Source organism: Aulostomus chinensis, chromosome 3, assembly GCF_037954235.1.
Source record: "Aulostomus chinensis isolate RoL2024-O1b breed Wild chromosome 3, RoL_Achi_v1.0, whole genome shotgun sequence".
NCBI lineage: Eukaryota > Metazoa > Chordata > Actinopteri > Syngnathiformes > Aulostomidae > Aulostomus > Aulostomus chinensis.
Genome location: NC_141322.1, coordinates 8,219,517 through 8,237,953, shown reverse-complemented (window position 1 = coordinate 8,237,953; position 18,437 = coordinate 8,219,517). Strand labels below are relative to the sequence as shown.

At 39.2% G+C, this 18,437-nt stretch overlaps 1 protein-coding gene and 1 long non-coding RNA gene across 6 annotated transcripts; one reads left to right on the top strand and one right to left on the bottom strand.

The window, feature by feature from the left end:
• Positions 1–180: 180 nt before the first annotated feature.
• LOC147267553 (uncharacterized) lies at positions 181–9,533 on the bottom strand. Its single transcript, XR_015112046.1, has 3 exons — positions 9,445–9,533; positions 8,985–9,125; positions 181–1,006 (listed from the first exon to the last, which is right to left on the bottom strand). It is a non-coding gene; the product is annotated as an uncharacterized LOC147267553 (long non-coding RNA).
• Positions 2,105–7,990, top strand: LOC147267554 (uncharacterized). Of its 5 annotated transcripts, none has more exons than XM_086198457.1 (6): positions 2,105–2,255; positions 3,486–3,730; positions 4,139–5,137; positions 6,090–6,245; positions 6,547–6,639; positions 6,967–7,990. In XM_086198457.1, exons 3-6 carry the CDS (start codon positions 4,907–4,909, stop codon positions 7,288–7,290), a joined length of 804 nt encoding a protein of 267 aa, XP_086054583.1. In that variant the 5' UTR covers positions 2,105–2,255; positions 3,486–3,730; positions 4,139–4,906; the 3' UTR covers positions 7,291–7,990. The 5 variants fall into 5 exon arrangements, with proteins under 5 accessions (XP_086054583.1, XP_086054585.1, XP_086054586.1 ...); XM_086198458.1 differs by having other exon boundaries at positions 2,157–2,266; XM_086198459.1 differs by lacking the exon at positions 4,139–5,137.
• Positions 9,534–18,437: the final 8,904 nt, after the last annotated feature.

The window sequence follows — 18,437 nt, the reverse complement described above, 5'->3', positions numbered from 1 at the left end:
AATTAAACACATGAATACAGAATGTAGGATGGTTTCATTTTGAACCAAAAAAGTAAGGAAACTTGATTTCAGTCTTTTATACTGTACCTCCGCTTTAATAATACCAATTGGTACTGTGTTATGTATCATTTTTATTGTTGTTTAGTCACCTTTACAACAAGGTACAGTTCGTAGGCATATGTCATTCATGGAATGAGCAGCACAGCCAAATGTGTGGGTAGCACCCCACAGACTTTTGACAAAATTCATTCCATCATATCCCCCCTTTTAATAATGCCAATTGGTATTGCGTTTGGGGTTATTTTTATCATTGATAAGTCACCTTTACAATGAGTTATAGCTTGTATGCAGAGGGCATTTCTGGAAAGAGCAACACAGCCAATTGTCTGGACAGCTCTCCCCCCAAAATTGTTAAAATGGCCTAGCAGGCCTGCAATACTGTTCTGTTGGTAGGCACCTTTGTTGCAATTGGTGCACTGAATGATTGCGCTCGCAAACAGTAATAAAAAAAAGAAAACACAAGATCTATAGACCATTTTTACACTTGGTTCATTTTAAACTCTGTGCAGTGAAACCTAAAATAAGTAAAGAGTGAATGCAAGCCTCAGGCCATTTTGGCAAATGTGGGGCAGGGCCACACGTTTAGCTGTGCTATTCAGTCCACGGATGCCCGATGCTTACAAGCGACCAATTGGTATTATTAAAAGAAGATATATAACGAAGTCAGGTTTCCCTACTTTTTGTGCTGAGTTATTTATTTTTGTGCCTCTCTGACGTGTCTTGGGGTCATTTTTCTTCGACTTCTTCGCACTCTTTTTCCCTCTCCCATTCTTCTTCTTCCTCTTCTTATCTTCTGATGAGGACGTGTTGACAGAGGAGTCAGAGTTACTCTCAGAGGAGGATTCCATTGAGCTGTCGGAGGAGAGTGAAGACAAGCAGCTTGCCTGGACAGAGGTGGATGTTGTGACTAGGGTAGAGGTTGATGCCTTGTCATCTTTTTTAAGAGCTGTTAAAACAGATACAAATTCAAATATAAGGTTACACAGCACAGAATGGGAAAAAAAGTAAGCTGGCTTTGCATGCATTCATTTAGTTTAACAGTTATTGAGAGTTAATTTGAGTTGTGGTGGACCAGTGATGTCAGATGATGCACAACTTAACTCAAATCAACTCTCTCTCAATAATTGTTTGAAATAATGAGTCATGATACAAAGATGGTTGAAAATCATAAGGGCTAATGTTAATTGAGACCAACAGACCTCTCCAGTGTGATGTCATACCACTAGATGTTGCTATTATCGGGGTTCCTACTGTTTTTAGTTGCATTGAAACTGCCATAGGAAAATCTCATATCGCCTCATATAACAACTGTGTTCCAAATATAGACATATTACCCTCTCGACTGGTCTACGTTTCCCATGAACAGTGATTTAAAACCTAGAAGTTTAGTTTCTGTCTTTCATCTGCAGAATTAGCTAAATTATCTCCAGAAACAGGCTATATCTAATGTGAATGAATATCATAAATATCATAAATAATGCAAAGCCACCCTCCTGACAGACACGAGTGGATGATTTGTTTATGTTTGGAACACAGTTGTTATACGAGGCGATCTAAGAATCTAAGAAAATGGCAGTTTCAATGCAACTTAAAACAGTAGAAACCCAGATAATAGCGCCATCTAATGGTAGGACGTCAAGACTGGAGAGCTCTATGTCTACATGACATGAGTCAGCTGAGTTTCGTTGTATGCTTACTCTCCCCTTCTTATGCCCTTGAGAAACAACTTACTCCACAGCATATAATAAACAACACAAAAACAAATAAATACTACATAAAAAAAATGTAAATGATAACTTAACTTAACCCATTTAGACCCGGAAGGCATTTGTGTCACTTTGGCTATTCAAAAAGAGCAGATCTACACTCTAAATAGTGTATTTCAGCAGTAGTTGAAGTAACATAGACTTCTGAGTGCGTTTCATTCAGATTTCTGCTTTAGTCAAGGCAGTCTACATTTGTGGAGTATATGAACTTGGAAGTACATGTTATTCCCTCAGTACACATCTAACCTGCTATTCTCATTTGAGGGAACCTGCATCAATTAGGTTTTTCGTGTTGTGAGTCTGACGTCATGACGTCTCCGCCTTCTCCAGAATTTTCTACCTGCACTTGTGCTGCCATTTTCTCAGTGCCAACAACTTGGGAATGGTAACAAGGATACCGATATACTGAATTTCTCCATCGTCTTGAAGGTAAGTCAAAGGTAAAACAAATAATTTAATATGTTAGATATAAAATGGTCATATTGTATAGTTAAATTTTTAGTAAACTAACTGAACCGAACCAGCTATCATTCAGTCCTGTTAACGAACTAACGCTATGTTAACGTTAGCTCTTAAATATCTGACCAGTTGGTAGTTTGGCTTTGGACAGGTAGGTTAGTCGTTTGCGTGCGGGACTCTCTTGGTTTGATATCGTAACGTTAGCTAAAAGTTGTCTATTCATGCAGAGTGTTGGTACTGGCTTAGTGTTAGGTATTAATTGGCATTAGCACATTACAACAGCAAGCTGGGCCCGCAGTTCTCTTCGGATTACTTTGGGCGCGGTATGCAAGACATCGCGCAATATGCCTGTCGGCGCCCACAGTTCATGCGGTCACACTTTTTGTATTGTCCTCACGGCCACGGGTGATATGGGAGGTAAGGTTAATTATGCTTTAACTGTGGTGCTTCCAGGGAGCTACATTTACTGCCGCCTGCGTTGTTTTCAATGTATTTAACGTAAAGCGGGCGAGGAGGAGAGGACAGTGGGTGTGCGCAGTGTTAGTACACGTACGAATCGGCTGTGGGAGAGGGAGTGGATGGTGCGCGGCGCCTCGGTGGCAGGGCTGCCCTTGTATTTACGTTGGATATTATCGAAGAAGTTGTGATGAACGTTTGCTGTGTGAAGAGTTTCCCAGCTCTGTGTTGTTGGGCCAGTGTGTTAATAAGCACCTGTGTTAGTTTGTGTCTGCTGCTGCAGACTCCTGTCTTCCCTGTCCTGAATCAGTTATCAGGCGGGGTCATGAACAGTGACAGTTCTGTATTACACTCTTAACCATACACAAATAAAACTTAACACTGGAATAAAAATGCCCTTTTCCTTAATATTAATGGTTTTCTAATTATCACAACAATTAAAAATATACAGAAACAAATTGATAAGCACATACACACACACTGTTATAATCAGCACAACTCAGTCTTTGTAGAATGGAGGACAAATGTCTGTAAATCAAAATTAGAAATTATAGAAAAAAGTATGACACTATTTAATACAGAAAATAGAGCTGTCAGATTTTGTGTAGGCCAAGCACACTTCCAGTATGAGTCTGAGTACATATATTTAAGTACATAGATGCAGATCAACACTGTAAACATGGTGAAAGACACACTGTCATAAGATGATTGCACAAACTAACCCTCAGGACTTCTGTACTCCAGAGCTTCCTTTCATTCCTGTCCACCTTTCCCGGTTGCTGATGGCAGCAGGATTACACGACCTGTGGTTGGGACTCTGATCAGTTCCACAACCTTTAGCTTGGTGTCCAATGTGATAGCTCCCCCCACCTTGCCTACTGTATTCTCAGCTCTCTGACTACTTCAAGAGGGACAGTCCTGTGTGGAGGCATGTGATGCAGCTTGTTTTATCTGTGAACCTGCATACTTTCACTTCATCAACAACAAAGGTATGTAAGCCCAAAATAGTAAAAATAGCAATGTCTCATTTTAACTATCTTAATTCGGTTTTACACAGAACAAAGATCAGCTTTATTTATTTATATGTATTAATTTATAGTGAAATTGCCTTAGGAAATAGATCGATTAGCAACTAGTATTGACAGAGGAAACAATTGCAACAAAATGGTTTTCAATGTATATATGGGCATTTGGGTTTTGCTTTAAGACAGACTTGTGAACGTGTCCCTTAAAATCAAATTAGAGGGCTGACTACATTTGATGAATAAACGATAAATGATTCGCTTTGTCCTAGTCTCATATCACCATATTGATGTATTGTAATATTTCCAACCCTACTCTGTGTTTTTCTCAATTATTTATATACGCCAAATAAAGCCATCTCTTTGTTTCTCCAGTGTTGTGCTTCATGTGGAGATGCAAGGACTGTTGGACAGCATTAACAAAAAGATCTGAACTGCTCAAGCACTACAAATTGATTCATAGGCATTTAGGACGGGGCTACTCATATCCATGCACTTATTTAAATTGTGCATGTAGGTTCAAGACTTGGAATGCCCTACTGAGCCATCTATCAAGAAATCACCCTGCCCAACAAACAGTCACCACAGCTGTATCCACGTTCACATGCCATATTTGTGGCCATAATCAACTCTCCATAGAAAGGGAATATTTTCAACATATCTATCAGCATCTTAAAAATAAGGAGACTGTTACATGTGTGTTCCAAAACTGTGAATATAAAACCAATGTCGATGAGAACTTCAAGAGTCACAAATACAGAAAACACTCTGGTACAGTGAACACCTTTAAGCCCGGGATAAGTTCTGTTGAAGAATCTTGTGCCAGTGTTGCCAGTGATATTTTATGTGGGGAAAATACAGAGAGTAATATCAATTTAAATTCTGCTTTTGACAATGGGGATTCTGACAACTTGGAGAAGGATGTTGAGCTTAAAATAGCTTCAGTGCTCCTTAAGTTGGAACACATCTTTCTTGTGTCTAATGCAGCTGTAGACGAGCTTTTGCAAGAGTTAAACTATTTGATTGGTTCTCTTTCTCTGCCGATCACCCAAAGGACTATTAGCCAAGTACTAAAAAACAGTGGATGCCAGGTTGACCGGTCAATTGTTGAAAAGCTAGCCAGTGTTCTCAGACCACCCCATCATGGCTGGTTCGACAGCTGCAAGACTGAAGGTGATTTTAGGGGAGAACAACACTGAAAAACTGACTCTTCCAAATGGCATTCCAGAGTCACTTGATGACCTTCTCAGCGAGATAAAGACTATCTTTGGGTTAAAGGGTAACCTGAGACTGCAATACATGGACCAAGATTTTGGCAACGACTTCTTCAATCTGAATTCTACCACTGACCTTCAGGATTTGGGGACAATCAAGGTGATCCACCAGCAAACAAATCCAACTTTGATCAGTGCCACTGAGTCCTCTTCATCTCTGTCTCTTTCATTTGAGTCCGATGACGCTGCTTCATTGGCCTCAAATGATACAATAATCCTCTCATCCCCTGAGTCTGTGTCATCTCGAAAACAACAGTGGCCAGAGGACTTTGCAATTCCCCAATTTTCATATGACACAGAGCTACAGCTAGAGAAGGGGAATGCTGAGTACCATGTGAGCCAAAAAATGTTGACTGTGAGCTCCTGAATGCTGTCTGATATCCTGAAAAGAGTAGCAGAAGAAATTTACCGATACAAGGCCTACCCAGAGGAAGCACATTTCTGCGCAGCTGCAGAGGCCCTAATAAAAAAGCACCCATGTTTGAAAGAACCTGGCTCATTCAATGGCTGCTACGGTTGGAAACAGCGACTTAAGTACAAAATGGCAAACTACAGGACTCAGCTCAAATTGCAGGGGTGTCCAGAGCTCTGTAAACTCCCTGAAATCTAAAGCTACTACAGATGCTTTCCCTGCTAAAAAAGTGAAGAAGCCAAAACGGTCTGAAGCTAACTTTTATCCATCCTTTCCTACTGGTGAGACTCTGGATAGCTTGGAAAAAGTGAGATTGGAACTTCTGACCGAGATCGGGATAAGGAACAACGAAAGGGTCATTGCAGACAAAATGGCTAACGCGTTTGCCTACAGACGACATGAGGTGGTAAACCAAGAACCAAGCATTGAGGACTTCAAGGCCAGATGGCCTGCACTCTTCTCGCAGAAAGAGATAAGAATGGAACTGAAGTGATCAAAGTCTGTATGCTTCTTGAGATTGTATAACTGTAATTTCCACATATGTTATACTTTTTGGGGTATTGACCTTTTGGCAGGTATGCTTCAGTGGTTACTTTGTGTCTTCTGAGTTTGTATACTGTCCTTTGTGTTTTGTTTTTAGATTAATACAGAGTTCCAGAGGCTCATGACTGTTCCTCTTGAGGAGAAGTTCATGGCCCAATTAGACATGCACTCAAGTCAGCTGATCAAAGTCATCCGTGCCAAAGGAGGGGCAATACGCCAAAAGACTGCAGATATCATGGACATTTTTGACCAGGTAAATCTGTACCATCAAACGAGACCCTTCATAACTAATAGGGTGTCACAATATATCTGTATCGTTCATAAAACATTAATATGGGCAGGCCAATGCTCATCATGGATTTCATATGCATGATGTTTTTAGCGACTCAAAAACTACACCACCAAGCTCATCACTTTTTCTTTCTATAATGAATTTCTGGGCTTGTAAATGACTGTTTTTAAATAAAGTAAGTGTAAGTGATAAGCTTTAAGAGTAATGATGTCTGTCTTGTGAGATTAAGAACAATAAAATAAATCAACCTTTGTTGTTCTAGACTGTGGACATTAATCTCTGGAGGGAATGTGTGCTGAAAGCTCTCACCATCTTCCTGGGAGAAGATGCAGATGACCTGATCAAGGAGTATCTTGTAAGTTTCAACAGTTACTTGTCAAAGGGACACACAAAATATCCTAGATTTAGTGTACTATAAGAGAGATTTTTTCAACTGTCATAAGTGGCATAGATGATTATACAAGTTCAAAGAAATGGTTTGACATTTTAGGAAATCTTATCTTTCTTGCTTACAGTTAGATGGTCAGATTGATAAACCTCTCTGCTGGTTGTGGTGTGTGATGACACCCAGCCAAGAAATAGCCCAGCACATAACACATATTGGTACATCACGGAAAAACACCGTCACAGTAAGAAGTGAGGCCACTGATAATTTGTGTTTGTGTCCTGTACCCCTCTGTAGGACTCTGGAGCAGATGATGCTCAGAGGGACATGAAGCAGCTCACCATGGCAGTGTTTGTCATTCGGAAGAAGGGGGAAGGACTGCAGCAGCCACCTAAAGACATTGGCATTGTCATTGAGGGCATGGAAGTGTTGCATGAACTGACCTCATTTGCTTCAGCTTGTGCCCTGCTTCTAGGTTTGATTTATGCACTCAACCTAGCTTATCCAAAACCCCTTCGCTTCACTTTTGAAGTGCTCCAAAAGGTCATCATGCAGCTTGATCAGCACAAGATGTCCCCCAAAGTCCATAATCTGTATAGCAAACTTCAAAACTCGCAGTAACAAAACACCACGATGTATTCCACCTCTGGGCCAACAAATTGCCCAGTGCCATATTGTGAAAGAACAATGGTGTTTGGACATATAGCATGTAAAAAAAATTGAGTCTCTTTCTGATGTTGGGCCTTTTTTATGCTCCAAGAGACAATGAAGGGAGTCAACAACTCTAACCACAATTTGAAATGCTTTTACACAGATTTAAGGCAGTAGTTTATTGTTGTTTTCTCCAGACATATTTCCTCCCGTTTGTAGCGAAAGGTCGCATTTCAGTTTTGATATGTTCAGTTAAACAACAAACACTTGTGAAAGTGTGTAACAGTGTGATTTAAAACTCCACAATAAGTGTTCATATTTTTTCATCCCCATTGTTCAGTAACACTGTTCAGATGCATAATATTCAATGGCTATAGCTGGTTAAAGAGGTTTTTGTATACTCTTTGCAGTTTTTCATATTTGTGATAACACTGTATGTGTTGAGATTGTTAGCCATATTTGTGTAATACTTGAACTATTTTGCACTTAGCTGACAAAAAAGGTTTGGTCCTACTTACATTTTTTTATGTATTTTGTGTATATATGTTTTTGAAAAGGACAAATGTGTAATATGTTGGGCCAAAAGCTGTGTTGGTGGCCATAAAGTTAATGGTTCTTAACATTGATAAAATAATTTATATGGATAAAATAAAGTATAAAACAAACATCAGATTTTGAGTTTTTTTTTTTTAAATATATTTTCAACTAAAAATTGTCATTTCAGTTATATTTAACAAACTAAAATTTCATTTTGAGGTTACTACAAAAAGTAATTTACATGAAACTATAGTATTAGGTTAGAAAGAAGCAGTATTTTACTTTGGGGTAATGCAAATTATTGAGCTGGAAAAACTGAAAACTTTAAGTTGACTTGCCTTAATTTTAAGTTGGATTAATGCAAAACGTTGATTTGAGAACAATTAAATTATTAAGTACGTGACTTAAATCAATTGTGTTATTCTAACTTATTAACTTAATTTCAACAAACTTAATTCATTTAGGTGTTACCAATTGAAACAATTCAATTAAGTTGGTCCAACTATTTTCTTTTTTCAGTGTACAAACTCTTAACATAGGAGCCTACACGCTATTTTTGAACAGATTTGCAAATCTTTGAATATACCTGAGAATACATTTGTACACAAATACTGTACATAGTTGCTTCTGGGGGGTCCCTGGAACAAAATATTTTCAGATGGGTGTTCGTAGCGAAATACATAAGGGAATATTTTTACAGCTCTAGCAGTATGGCATGCATTAGGCTACAGACCCCCTAATGGCATTTTCTATCTCTGTGACCCGATTTATAATGTAAAACTAAAGTTAATTTTGTGTCCATAACATTCCATTAAATACACTCTTTGATAAACAGATCCATAAGGGTCCATTTGGTTACTAAATATCATTTAGTTGGGACCTCCTGGAACTCCTTCAAGGACCCCTGGGGGTCCCCGGACCTCACTTTTCGAACCAATGATTTCGGAGACATTTGTAGAATTGGCCTCAGGTCTATGGTTGAACATACCTAAATGCAAAGTCACTGCAAGAAATGAACAGAAAACAAAAACAAAACAAAAACAAAGGTAAAATGCATTAACATTATAATAAGTCTGGATCCAACTGTAGGCAACCAATCTTACTACATTCAGTTTATTATAATTTACCTGCTGAGAGCTGCTCTTTTAAGAAGTCTCTCTCCTTTGTTAAATCAACAATTTTCTCTTGCTGACTATCTTCATTTTGCAGATCTCCAACTCAGCAGAGTTTCTGTTGTGCCAGTTGTTTAGTTGGGGCTATGGATGTGCCTGATAAAAAAAAAATAATTATGGGATTAATCTATCGTCTAGATTGAATGAATCCGCACGCGCGCGCACACACACACTTCTAACGTAAACACGCTACTCATCACTAGTCAGGTCAACAGGCCTGTCTTCCAAATTAATCTCTACGCTGTCGGGTTTCTTTTTCCCCCGACCACGGGCTGTTTTGCGAGTTGGCTGAGTTGGCTCGGTGTTTTCCACGTCCATCTCTGTCAGTGCACTGCTGGGGGGAAAGGTCGCCTATGGTCGCCCCTGTTCCCTCCATGTGCGTTCTTCAGCGTGCGATGTCAATGACGTTCCTCACCTGACACGCGGAGGGCGCTTATGTACCATCTACTTCCGCATTTGGTCCACAGAGCAGGCGCACGAGCGTTTCTGCCGGCATGAGTCAGTTACAACTCTGCAATACCAGAGTTGGCCACCAGGATACAGTTGCTTCAAAAATCCTCCCCCTTTCTGAGTGGTTGTGTGAGTTACGTGACGGAAAGACCCCGCGGTTCTGAGTGGTTGAGTCAATCACGTGAACCATCAGAGCCCGGGCTTTTCATTTCGTCTCATATTGACAGTAGGCTACATCTAATAGGAGCGCAAATAAATCTTTGATACAACAGGTCAAAGTTGGGAGGGAGGAACACACGCAATTTTGGTGATGAGCAGATTCAGGTAAATAAAGAAGCTCATTCAGGGCACTTCATCAAGAAAATCCTTGAAGCTGATAAAGTGGCTTCAAAAGAAGAACTTTTTAAAAAGGAAAATGAAATGTAGACTTTGTCATCACAACATGAAGCTCAAGAAGAGACTCAACACCCAAGATCAGTATGCTTGGTAAGGAGCACTCTGCTGCCTTCCGAGTCAAGCCGAACCGCGCTCCGGAACACGGAAACTGAATCCCTTACCGCTCCACCTGGTCAAATAAGGATTCCCTTTACTAGGCATTTTCTGGGCAGAGAAATTGCTTAGTGTGTTGTATAATGTCTATGAATGCTCTGTTTATGTGACGAAGTCCTGTAATTTGCAGAAATTACATAGCATTATATATTATTTATTGATGTTAGTTATTAATAACCGTGACCTCAAGAAGTTGTTACCGGTTATTAATACTGCGCAAGTGTGGTAACACACACATTTTTGGGTTCATCTTTGTTCTTTCCTTTCTTCCTTTCTGTCTGTCTGTCTGTCTCTCTCTCTCTCTCTCTCTCTCTCTCTCTCTCTCTCGCTAAGCGCTCCGCTTAGTGATTAACATTCCGTAAGTTATACCTCCACGGTGCTAACTAGCGTAGCTTTTAGCCCTGCTGCGACGCTAACTGGTTGCTAGGCAACCATACCCCCCCTTCATTCACTCACACACGTTTACACACGCACACACACATATTATCACTTGTGTCTTTCGTTAGATAACAGTTGTACCAACGTGTTGCTGATTGATTGATACACTGTGTTAATAAATATATTTTTATTACATGAGAGAAGTAGTAGTGTCTTTTGTGTACAAACTTGTGGTCACGTGTCTAAGCAATAGCCAGTGCTCGGATCTCATCCTTCAATCATCAGAGCTGTCCCTAGGTAGTTAATATTACAGAATATTGACTGTTTAGTAGATAAACTCTGTTCAAGACTGATAACTGTTACAAGTTCGGTCATATTATATTTTCCCTGAACTCATCAGGGTGGTGCCCCGTGTAATTCATATTTAATATTAATTAGTAATTTATATATTAATCGATAATTATATTCATAATTATCAATTTCATTATTTTTGACCAATTCGCTCTTCAGCACACAACACCCACTATAGATCATAGCAGTGGGTTTGTTTCACTGGTTCAGGGAAAAATCAGCCTATTCATTTTCCCCATAGACTTTTATAAAAATATTTATAACAATTATTTTAAGCCTAGAACTGTGAATCGTCACCATAAAACCTTTGATGATAATAATGGCTAAACAAAGGATCAAAGGTTTCATGATCATGACTCACCAGCCTCGTGGATGGCTTGTTTGTAGGCCTAAAATAATTGTTATCAATATTTTTGTAAAAGTCTATGGGGAAAATGGATGGGCTGGTTTTTCCCCTGCACCAGTAAAACACACCCACTGCTATGCTCTATATCCACTTGCATCTGCATAATTACGTAAGGGGCCAAGAACTGTGGCTCACAGGGATGAATACGGTCCAACAATACCTGTAAGGAAATTCAATTAACATTTCTTTACATGTTTATTTTTGTCTTTGAAGATTTTCTCAGGGTCTACACCTGCGTCAGATTGGCCTGATGGAGGACACCATTGCTGGGAGCTCTACAACTCTCACTAAAATGACAAAAAAAATAAGAGATGTTTGTGTTTTGTTTTTACATTCATACAATTACTGTATATAAATATTTATTTATTTGTTTGGATTTACATTTATATGATTGCAGAGTGCTTAGTTTTTTACGTGCCATGTAAGAAGTATTATTTTATGAAACTGCAATATTTTGTGTCAGCCCTTGTTCAAATAAATATTGTCATTTTCTATATTACTGCTTGTACAGTATCTCGTTAATAAATGCTTTATAAGGCATAGATAGTCCTCACTTTAGATGGGCTCACGGAAATGACTTAACTGATGAGTAGTAACAGCCTAAATAATTCATCGATTGAGTATAAATAAGTGTTTATAAAACATGTATAAGTACACCCACTAACCATGAACAAATGTGCGTATAAATGTACATATAAATGGTTTGTATATGGTCTATCCTTAGACCTTCCAAATGATATAAAGGACCATTAGCGACTCATAACTAGCTCGTTTGTACTTGACGTGGCACTTTATTTATAAATGGGAAATTATCGTTTACAAAGTATGAGCATACAAATATTAATCACTTAAGGATTGGGTTCTTGAGGTACAATAAAACATTCATAACTGTGTTTACTAATGCTTAGTAATGTATCATCAATGCTATACAAATCATGAATTCATGATGAATTAAGAATTTACTAACGCTTAAGTAATCATCAATAGTATATAGTTCAAACATTTATAACTGTGTTTACTAATAGCTAGTAATGTATGAATAATCTTTTACAAATGATAATTTCATGATGAATTAAGAATTCCAGTTATGCTTTACTACTGCTTAATAAGGTGTATTTTCAACATTTATAACTGTGTTTACTAATGATTATTAACATGAATAATCCTTTACAAATGATAAGTTCATGATGAATAAGACATTTACTAATGCTCAACTAATGCTTTATAGTGTATAGTTATTATAAAGTGCTACCAAAAACTCAAAAGCGAAGGATATTTACGGCCTCGACACCAGCTTCCTAAAATCCCACAAGCATTCCTTAGCTCAACCAATCACACATTTGGTTAGTGCATCCATCAACCAGGCGACTGTCCCATCGATGTGGAAAGTGTCAACGATAACCCCTGTCTTAAAATCTGGCGACAAAACTGACCCTGCCAACTACAGACCTATAAGCATTCTCCCAGTGATCTCTAAGATTACTGAAAAGTGGATTGCTAGTTCCATCAAAGGGCATCTCGATATGCATGGCCCACCACTTCACCCCATGCAGTTTGGGTTTCGTGAATACCACTCGACTGAGACAGCCGTCTGTGCTTTTGTTGAAAAGGTCAAGAATTACCTGGATAGGAACTCTTGTGTTGGTGCAGTTTTCATCGATTTCAAAAAGGCCTTCGACACCGTTAATCATGAGGTCCTCCTCTCTAGACTCTCTGGTTTTAATTTTTCTGACAGTGCCACTACCTGGTTTAAATCTTATTTATCAAACAGAAAGAACTGTGTAAGAATTAATAGGCATAAATCTCCTTGCTTACATTGCCCCGTGGGGGTCCCTCAGGGGTCCAATTTAGGTCCGTTATTATTTTCCCTGTATGTTAATGATTTGCCAAATGTCTGTCCCAACATTGATACCATTATGTACGCCGATGATATGGTAATATTTTGGCCTGCTAAAACCCCTCAAGACGCAGCTGTAAAATTAACAACTGCATTAGCTAAAATCCAGGAGTGGCTGACTAACTCGTGCCTCTTACTTAACGCTAAAAAAAAGGTCTGCATCACATTTAGCAAATCACACAGGTCTCCTTCTAAAGTTTATTTGAGGGGTGAGGAGCTCCAGAATGTTAATGAATTTAAATATCTTGGTGTCATCTTGGACCCAACTTTATCATTTAAAAGCCATATTAAAAATGTTGTAAAAATTGTTAACTTTAACTTTAACAACTTCAAACAGATCAGATCTTCCCTGACTGACAGAGCAGCCATAACGTATTTCCACACCATGATTTTTTCGCATATTAATTACTGTATCACCAGCTGATCTTACACTTGTGACTCTACTCTTAAACCCATAGAATCCTGTCTCAAAAAAGCCCTCAAAGTCCAGGATAAAAAGTCCTTTTCATACCTCCACTGTAGCATTCTCGACAAATATGATTTCTTAAATTTCGATAACTTAAAACAATTTAAGTCATCTTGTCTTATCTTTAAAGTTCTACATGGCTTGGCGCCTCAACCACTGAATGAGTTCATTCAAAAGAGATCTGTCCGTGGCCCTACCACACGAGTGAGTACAGCCACGGAAAGAGGAGACTGTGAACTCCATTTTAGGAGATCATCTTTTGCTCAGAACACCTTATCATTCAAGGGGTGCTCCTTCTGGAATGAAATCCCAACATTCATACGGGGGTGCTCAAGTTTTAGCATATTCAAGAAACAACTTAAACAGTTGTTAAGAGGACGCCAAATCTGTGAACATGTTTAACTAAATTGTAATATATTATGCACTCTGAACTTTATTGCATCATACTGGGTTCTGTGCAATTACTCAAATCATTTTTTACTATGCTCTGTGCATCTTGTACACCTTGCCGGGTACTGTGCAATCATTCCAGCTGCAATATACCAAGCACCTTGCACTTTACAGTCAATCCCTATATGCACTTCAAACTGGGCCTGGTGCAGTAGTTATGTGTGAATTCAGTACACTGAAGTCAGTACTGTCTGTTTGTTGTTTTGTTTTGTTTCTTGTCCATGACTGTATTTGGTTCGCTGGTTCTGAGGGACTGTCTTTGTTTTGTTATAACTGTGGTTTCCTACTTTTCTGAATGTACGTAACGTAGACATAACAATAACCTTGTCTGTCTATACGTAAGAACAACCTGCCAGTGGGACTACGGATGGAAACTAGCCTTTGGCTACAATCTGGCATATTTACATGCAAATGTACATTAATATGCACTGTCCCGCTTTTAACAAATAAATTAATTAATTAAATAAAACTTTCCCTGAATATATTGTCTATCCAGAAGACATTAAAAAAACCTTGAACCCTGAAACATTTGAAACTGTCAGCTACCTCAGTTTGAGCATTTTTTTAAATAAAAAACTTCTCAATTCTTTCAAACTTATTTCATTGCATTTTTCTGAACACATTCAAAATCAATACAATTTGCCATCACACTGCCAGATGCACTTTAAATCTCCAAGTACAAATACAAAAAAAATACATTCTGCAAATATTCGGGAAGGAAATAAATGTAGTCAGTGGCTGCAGTGAGCCCTTTTTGCTCTGCACATCCTTTCAAATCTGGGCTTCAAACTTCATATTACTCCTCTTAACTCGTGCAGTATTCTTTAGTGAAGCAACAATAGAAAAGGCAATCTCACAGATATAGGATGTTTGCAATGTCTGAAGTGTTTTACACGTTGTGATGTGGTGGGCAACTCTGTACAAGGCCGATGCCGTGCTTACAAATTGTCTGCAATAATCGAGTATTTGATGAAAAAAGTCCAGAGGCTTATTGACTTAACTGGGGTATAAAGTCTCCAGGTGCTGTCTTAATTGGTTTGGTTTTATGTTGTCCACTGCCAGAGTTTTGGGGCATAAAACACACACAGGTCTTTCCTCATTTCCTACCGTATTCACGGTATACTCCAGGGCAATAGACGCTTCATCGTATAGCCTGGTCTTTTTATGCTGGTTATCATCACTCCATGTCTTCCATTGTTGTTGTGTCGCACACAAATTATGCTGGGGAACTCCCAGCGGGTGAGTGCAGCTCCTTTTTGGTTGTAGAGCTGAAATTTATGTGTCAGCTCCAGTATGCAATTTATTTTTTGGGAATCAAATCAATCCATCAAATTTATTAGAAATCTTTTGAGAAATGAATATGTTCGTTCTGCAAAAATTTATTGGAATTCTCTTTACAATGACATTGATTGGAAAAAAGTGTGGCTGATCAGAGGCAAATTTTGTCTTAATAAGATTCAGGAGGGATCTTTCAAAATTACACAAATAAATTATCCTGCTAAAAAAACCTTAGATTTAAAATTGAAATTGAATACGTGAGTAATTTCTGTGGCTTGTGTGAAGAATCTATTGAACATTTATTTTATCACTGCTTATATTGTTGAACATTCAGGTCCAACGTGGAGAATTTTATTTAAAGGAAAACAGGACACTCTTTACATCTGCAAGAAAAGGAAATTCTTCTTTATTTTGAAGACAACCAAGTCAAGAAGGACTTCATCTTCTTTGGACAGCTTAGGTAAATTTCATATTCATAAGAGGAAATGGTCCGACGGCAAACCAAGCTTTACAGTTTTCTTACAGGAACTTTATCAGTACAGTATATACATACATTTTTTTTTCTGTATATGTATTTCTTAAAAAAATAACGCAGTAAAAAAAACATACTCTCGGCGGGTGAGTCACACTGATGTGGTTAGCAACCAGCTTTTTGGTGCATTAACGCCACCAACTAGACTGGAGTGTGGATCAAGTGGTCAACTTAGATTCTTGAAACAACTCAATATTCTTCAAAAAATGAAAAGAAATGTCACTAGATTTTCTTTGCAGTAAACCACATAGATTTAATGTCATCTGGTTTTCATGAAGTTGTGAGATTAATGGCTCAATGGTATTTAGGACAATCCATAATAGCCTTATATAATAGCCTAGCTTCTCATTTACTTCTGTATTCCCATTCTTTTTCCACTTGCCTTTGAATATTACAGGTGTCTCCCAGACTGCTCTTTATCCCATTAAAAACTGCCATTTTCCACTTTCTTTCTACTTTTAATTTCTGCTTTGCTATATTTAATATCCATCTCTATATCAGGCTTCTCTGCTGCTTTGTTCACACATTTGTCTTTTGGCCGAAAGGCGGGGAACACCCTGGACAGGTTGCCAGTCCATCACAGGGCCAACATATATTGACAGAAAACCATTCACACTCACAGTCATACCTACGGTCAATTTGGCAAGGCAAGGGAAGGCAATTTTATTTGTGTAGCCCGTTTTCACAAACAGTTTGTCTCAAAGGGCTTTACATGGCATCATAACAACATCCTCTGCCCTTAGACCCTCACATCGACTGAGGAAAAACTCCACAGAAAACCCTTTTAACAGGGAAAAATCTGAGAAACCTCAGGGTGAGCAACAGAGGAGGGATCCCTCACCCAGGATGGACAGACGTGCAGTAGATGTTGTTACAGAGAAGAAAACAGTATACAATACAAAATGTGGGAAACATGGAAATGTTAATAACAGTTGAAGAAGGAAGCTAGCTTCTGGTAGGGGAGGCAGGGAGAGCAAGCCAGCTTGATGGGGCACTGGATGGCAGACTGGTTCATGGGAGGGGAGAGCAGGCTGGTGTAACAGCAGGGGAAAAAGGGGGGGGGGGGGGTAGGAGGGGCGATGCAGGCAGCAGTTGGAGCAGAGAGATGGAGCTCCGGTGGATCTGTGGAAACAGAGCAACTGTGAGACACCAAGGCCAAACTACAAAGTGCAACAAGTAATGGTAATGACAGTTCCAAAATGTGCGAGGAGGAGAGGAGAGGAGAGGAGAGGAGAGGAGAGGAGAGGAGAGGAGAGGAGAGGGCTCCATGTATCCTGATGTGTCCCCCAGCAGTCTAAGCCTATAGCAGCATAACTATAAATGGTTCAGAGTTACCTGAACCAGCCCTAAGTGAAAGCTCTGTCATAAAGGAAAGTTTTAAGCCTAGACTTAAAAGTAGTCAGAGTGTCTGCCTCTCTGACCCATGGAGAGAGCTGGTTCCACAGTAAAGGAGCCTGGTCAAAAATGACTCCAAGGTTCCTTGCAGTTGTACTCGGGGTCAGAGTGATGCCATCTAGAGTAGTGATCCGATTAGAGAGGTGTCCCTGAGGTGTTTAGGTCTAAACACGATGACCTCAGTTTTATCTGAATTTAGAAGTAAGAAGTTAGAGGACATCCAGGATTTAATATTTTTCAAGCAGTCTTGCAGATTAGTAAACTGGATTATGTCATCTAGCTCCATCGACAAGTAGAGTTGCGATTATGTCACCTAATGGGAGCATGTAAAGAATAAAGAGAATCAGTCCTAAAACTGAACCCTGTGGTTCACCATATGTAACTCTGCTACACTCCGAATGGTCATTATTAACATACACAAACTGAAACCTGTCAGATAAGTATGATTTAAACCATTTTAGGGCAGGTCCTTTAATCCCAATTTCATGGTCTTGTCTCTTTAGCAGGATGCTATGATCGATGGTGTCAAATGCAGCACTGAGGTCCAAAAGTACAAGTACAGAGATGAGACCTCTGTCTGAAGCTATAAGAAGATCATTAGAGACTCTGACCAGTGCTGTTTCAGAGCTATGGTGTTCCCTGAATCCAGACTGGAAGGCTTCAAAGAGCTTGTTGCTCTGCAGATGTTCATGTAGCTGCTCCAGGACAACCTTCTCAATGATCTTGGAGATGTAGGGGAGGTTTGATATAGGCCTATAGTTGGCTAACACATCTGGGTCAAGAGAAGTTTTTTTTAAGTAAAGGGTTAATGACAGCCACCTTAAAGGCATGTGGCACATAGCCTGTGACTAAGGAAAAATTAATTTGTTTCAATATAGAAGTGTTGACAAGGGGGAAGGCATCCTTAAGTAGGCCTGTAGGGACAGGATCCAGCAGACAAGTGGCTAAATTGGAGGAAGTAACTGCAGAAGTTACGTAAGTCTGACAGGTCGATGGGGGAGAAGCTGTCCAAGTATGCACCAAGTCTGGGAGGTGCTTCTTTGGGAACTGTAATCTGTCCTCCATTACTGGCAATCTTTGTTCTGATGTTCACAATTTTTTCAGGAAAGAAAGATAGGAAGTCGTTACTGCTGAGAGTTGGGGGGATGCATTGATCAACAGCACTATGGTTCTTGGTTAGCCTGGCCACATTGTTGAAGAGGAACCTGGGGTTGTTCTTACTCTTGTCTATTAAGGATGAGTAGTAAGTGCTTCAA

Bases quoted from the DNA above. Each gene is read 5' to 3' on its own strand.
- LOC147267554 (XM_086198457.1), top strand. From the start codon at position 4,907: ATGGCTGGTTCGACAGCTGCAAGACTGAAGGTGATTTTAGGGGAGAAC. The intron at 6,246-6,546 runs GTAAATCTGTAC...TTGTTGTTCTAG, and splicing joins TCATGGACATTTTTGACCAG to ACTGTGGACATTAATCTCTG. The intron at 6,640-6,966 runs GTAAGTTTCAAC...ACCCCTCTGTAG, and splicing joins ACCTGATCAAGGAGTATCTT to GACTCTGGAGCAGATGATGC.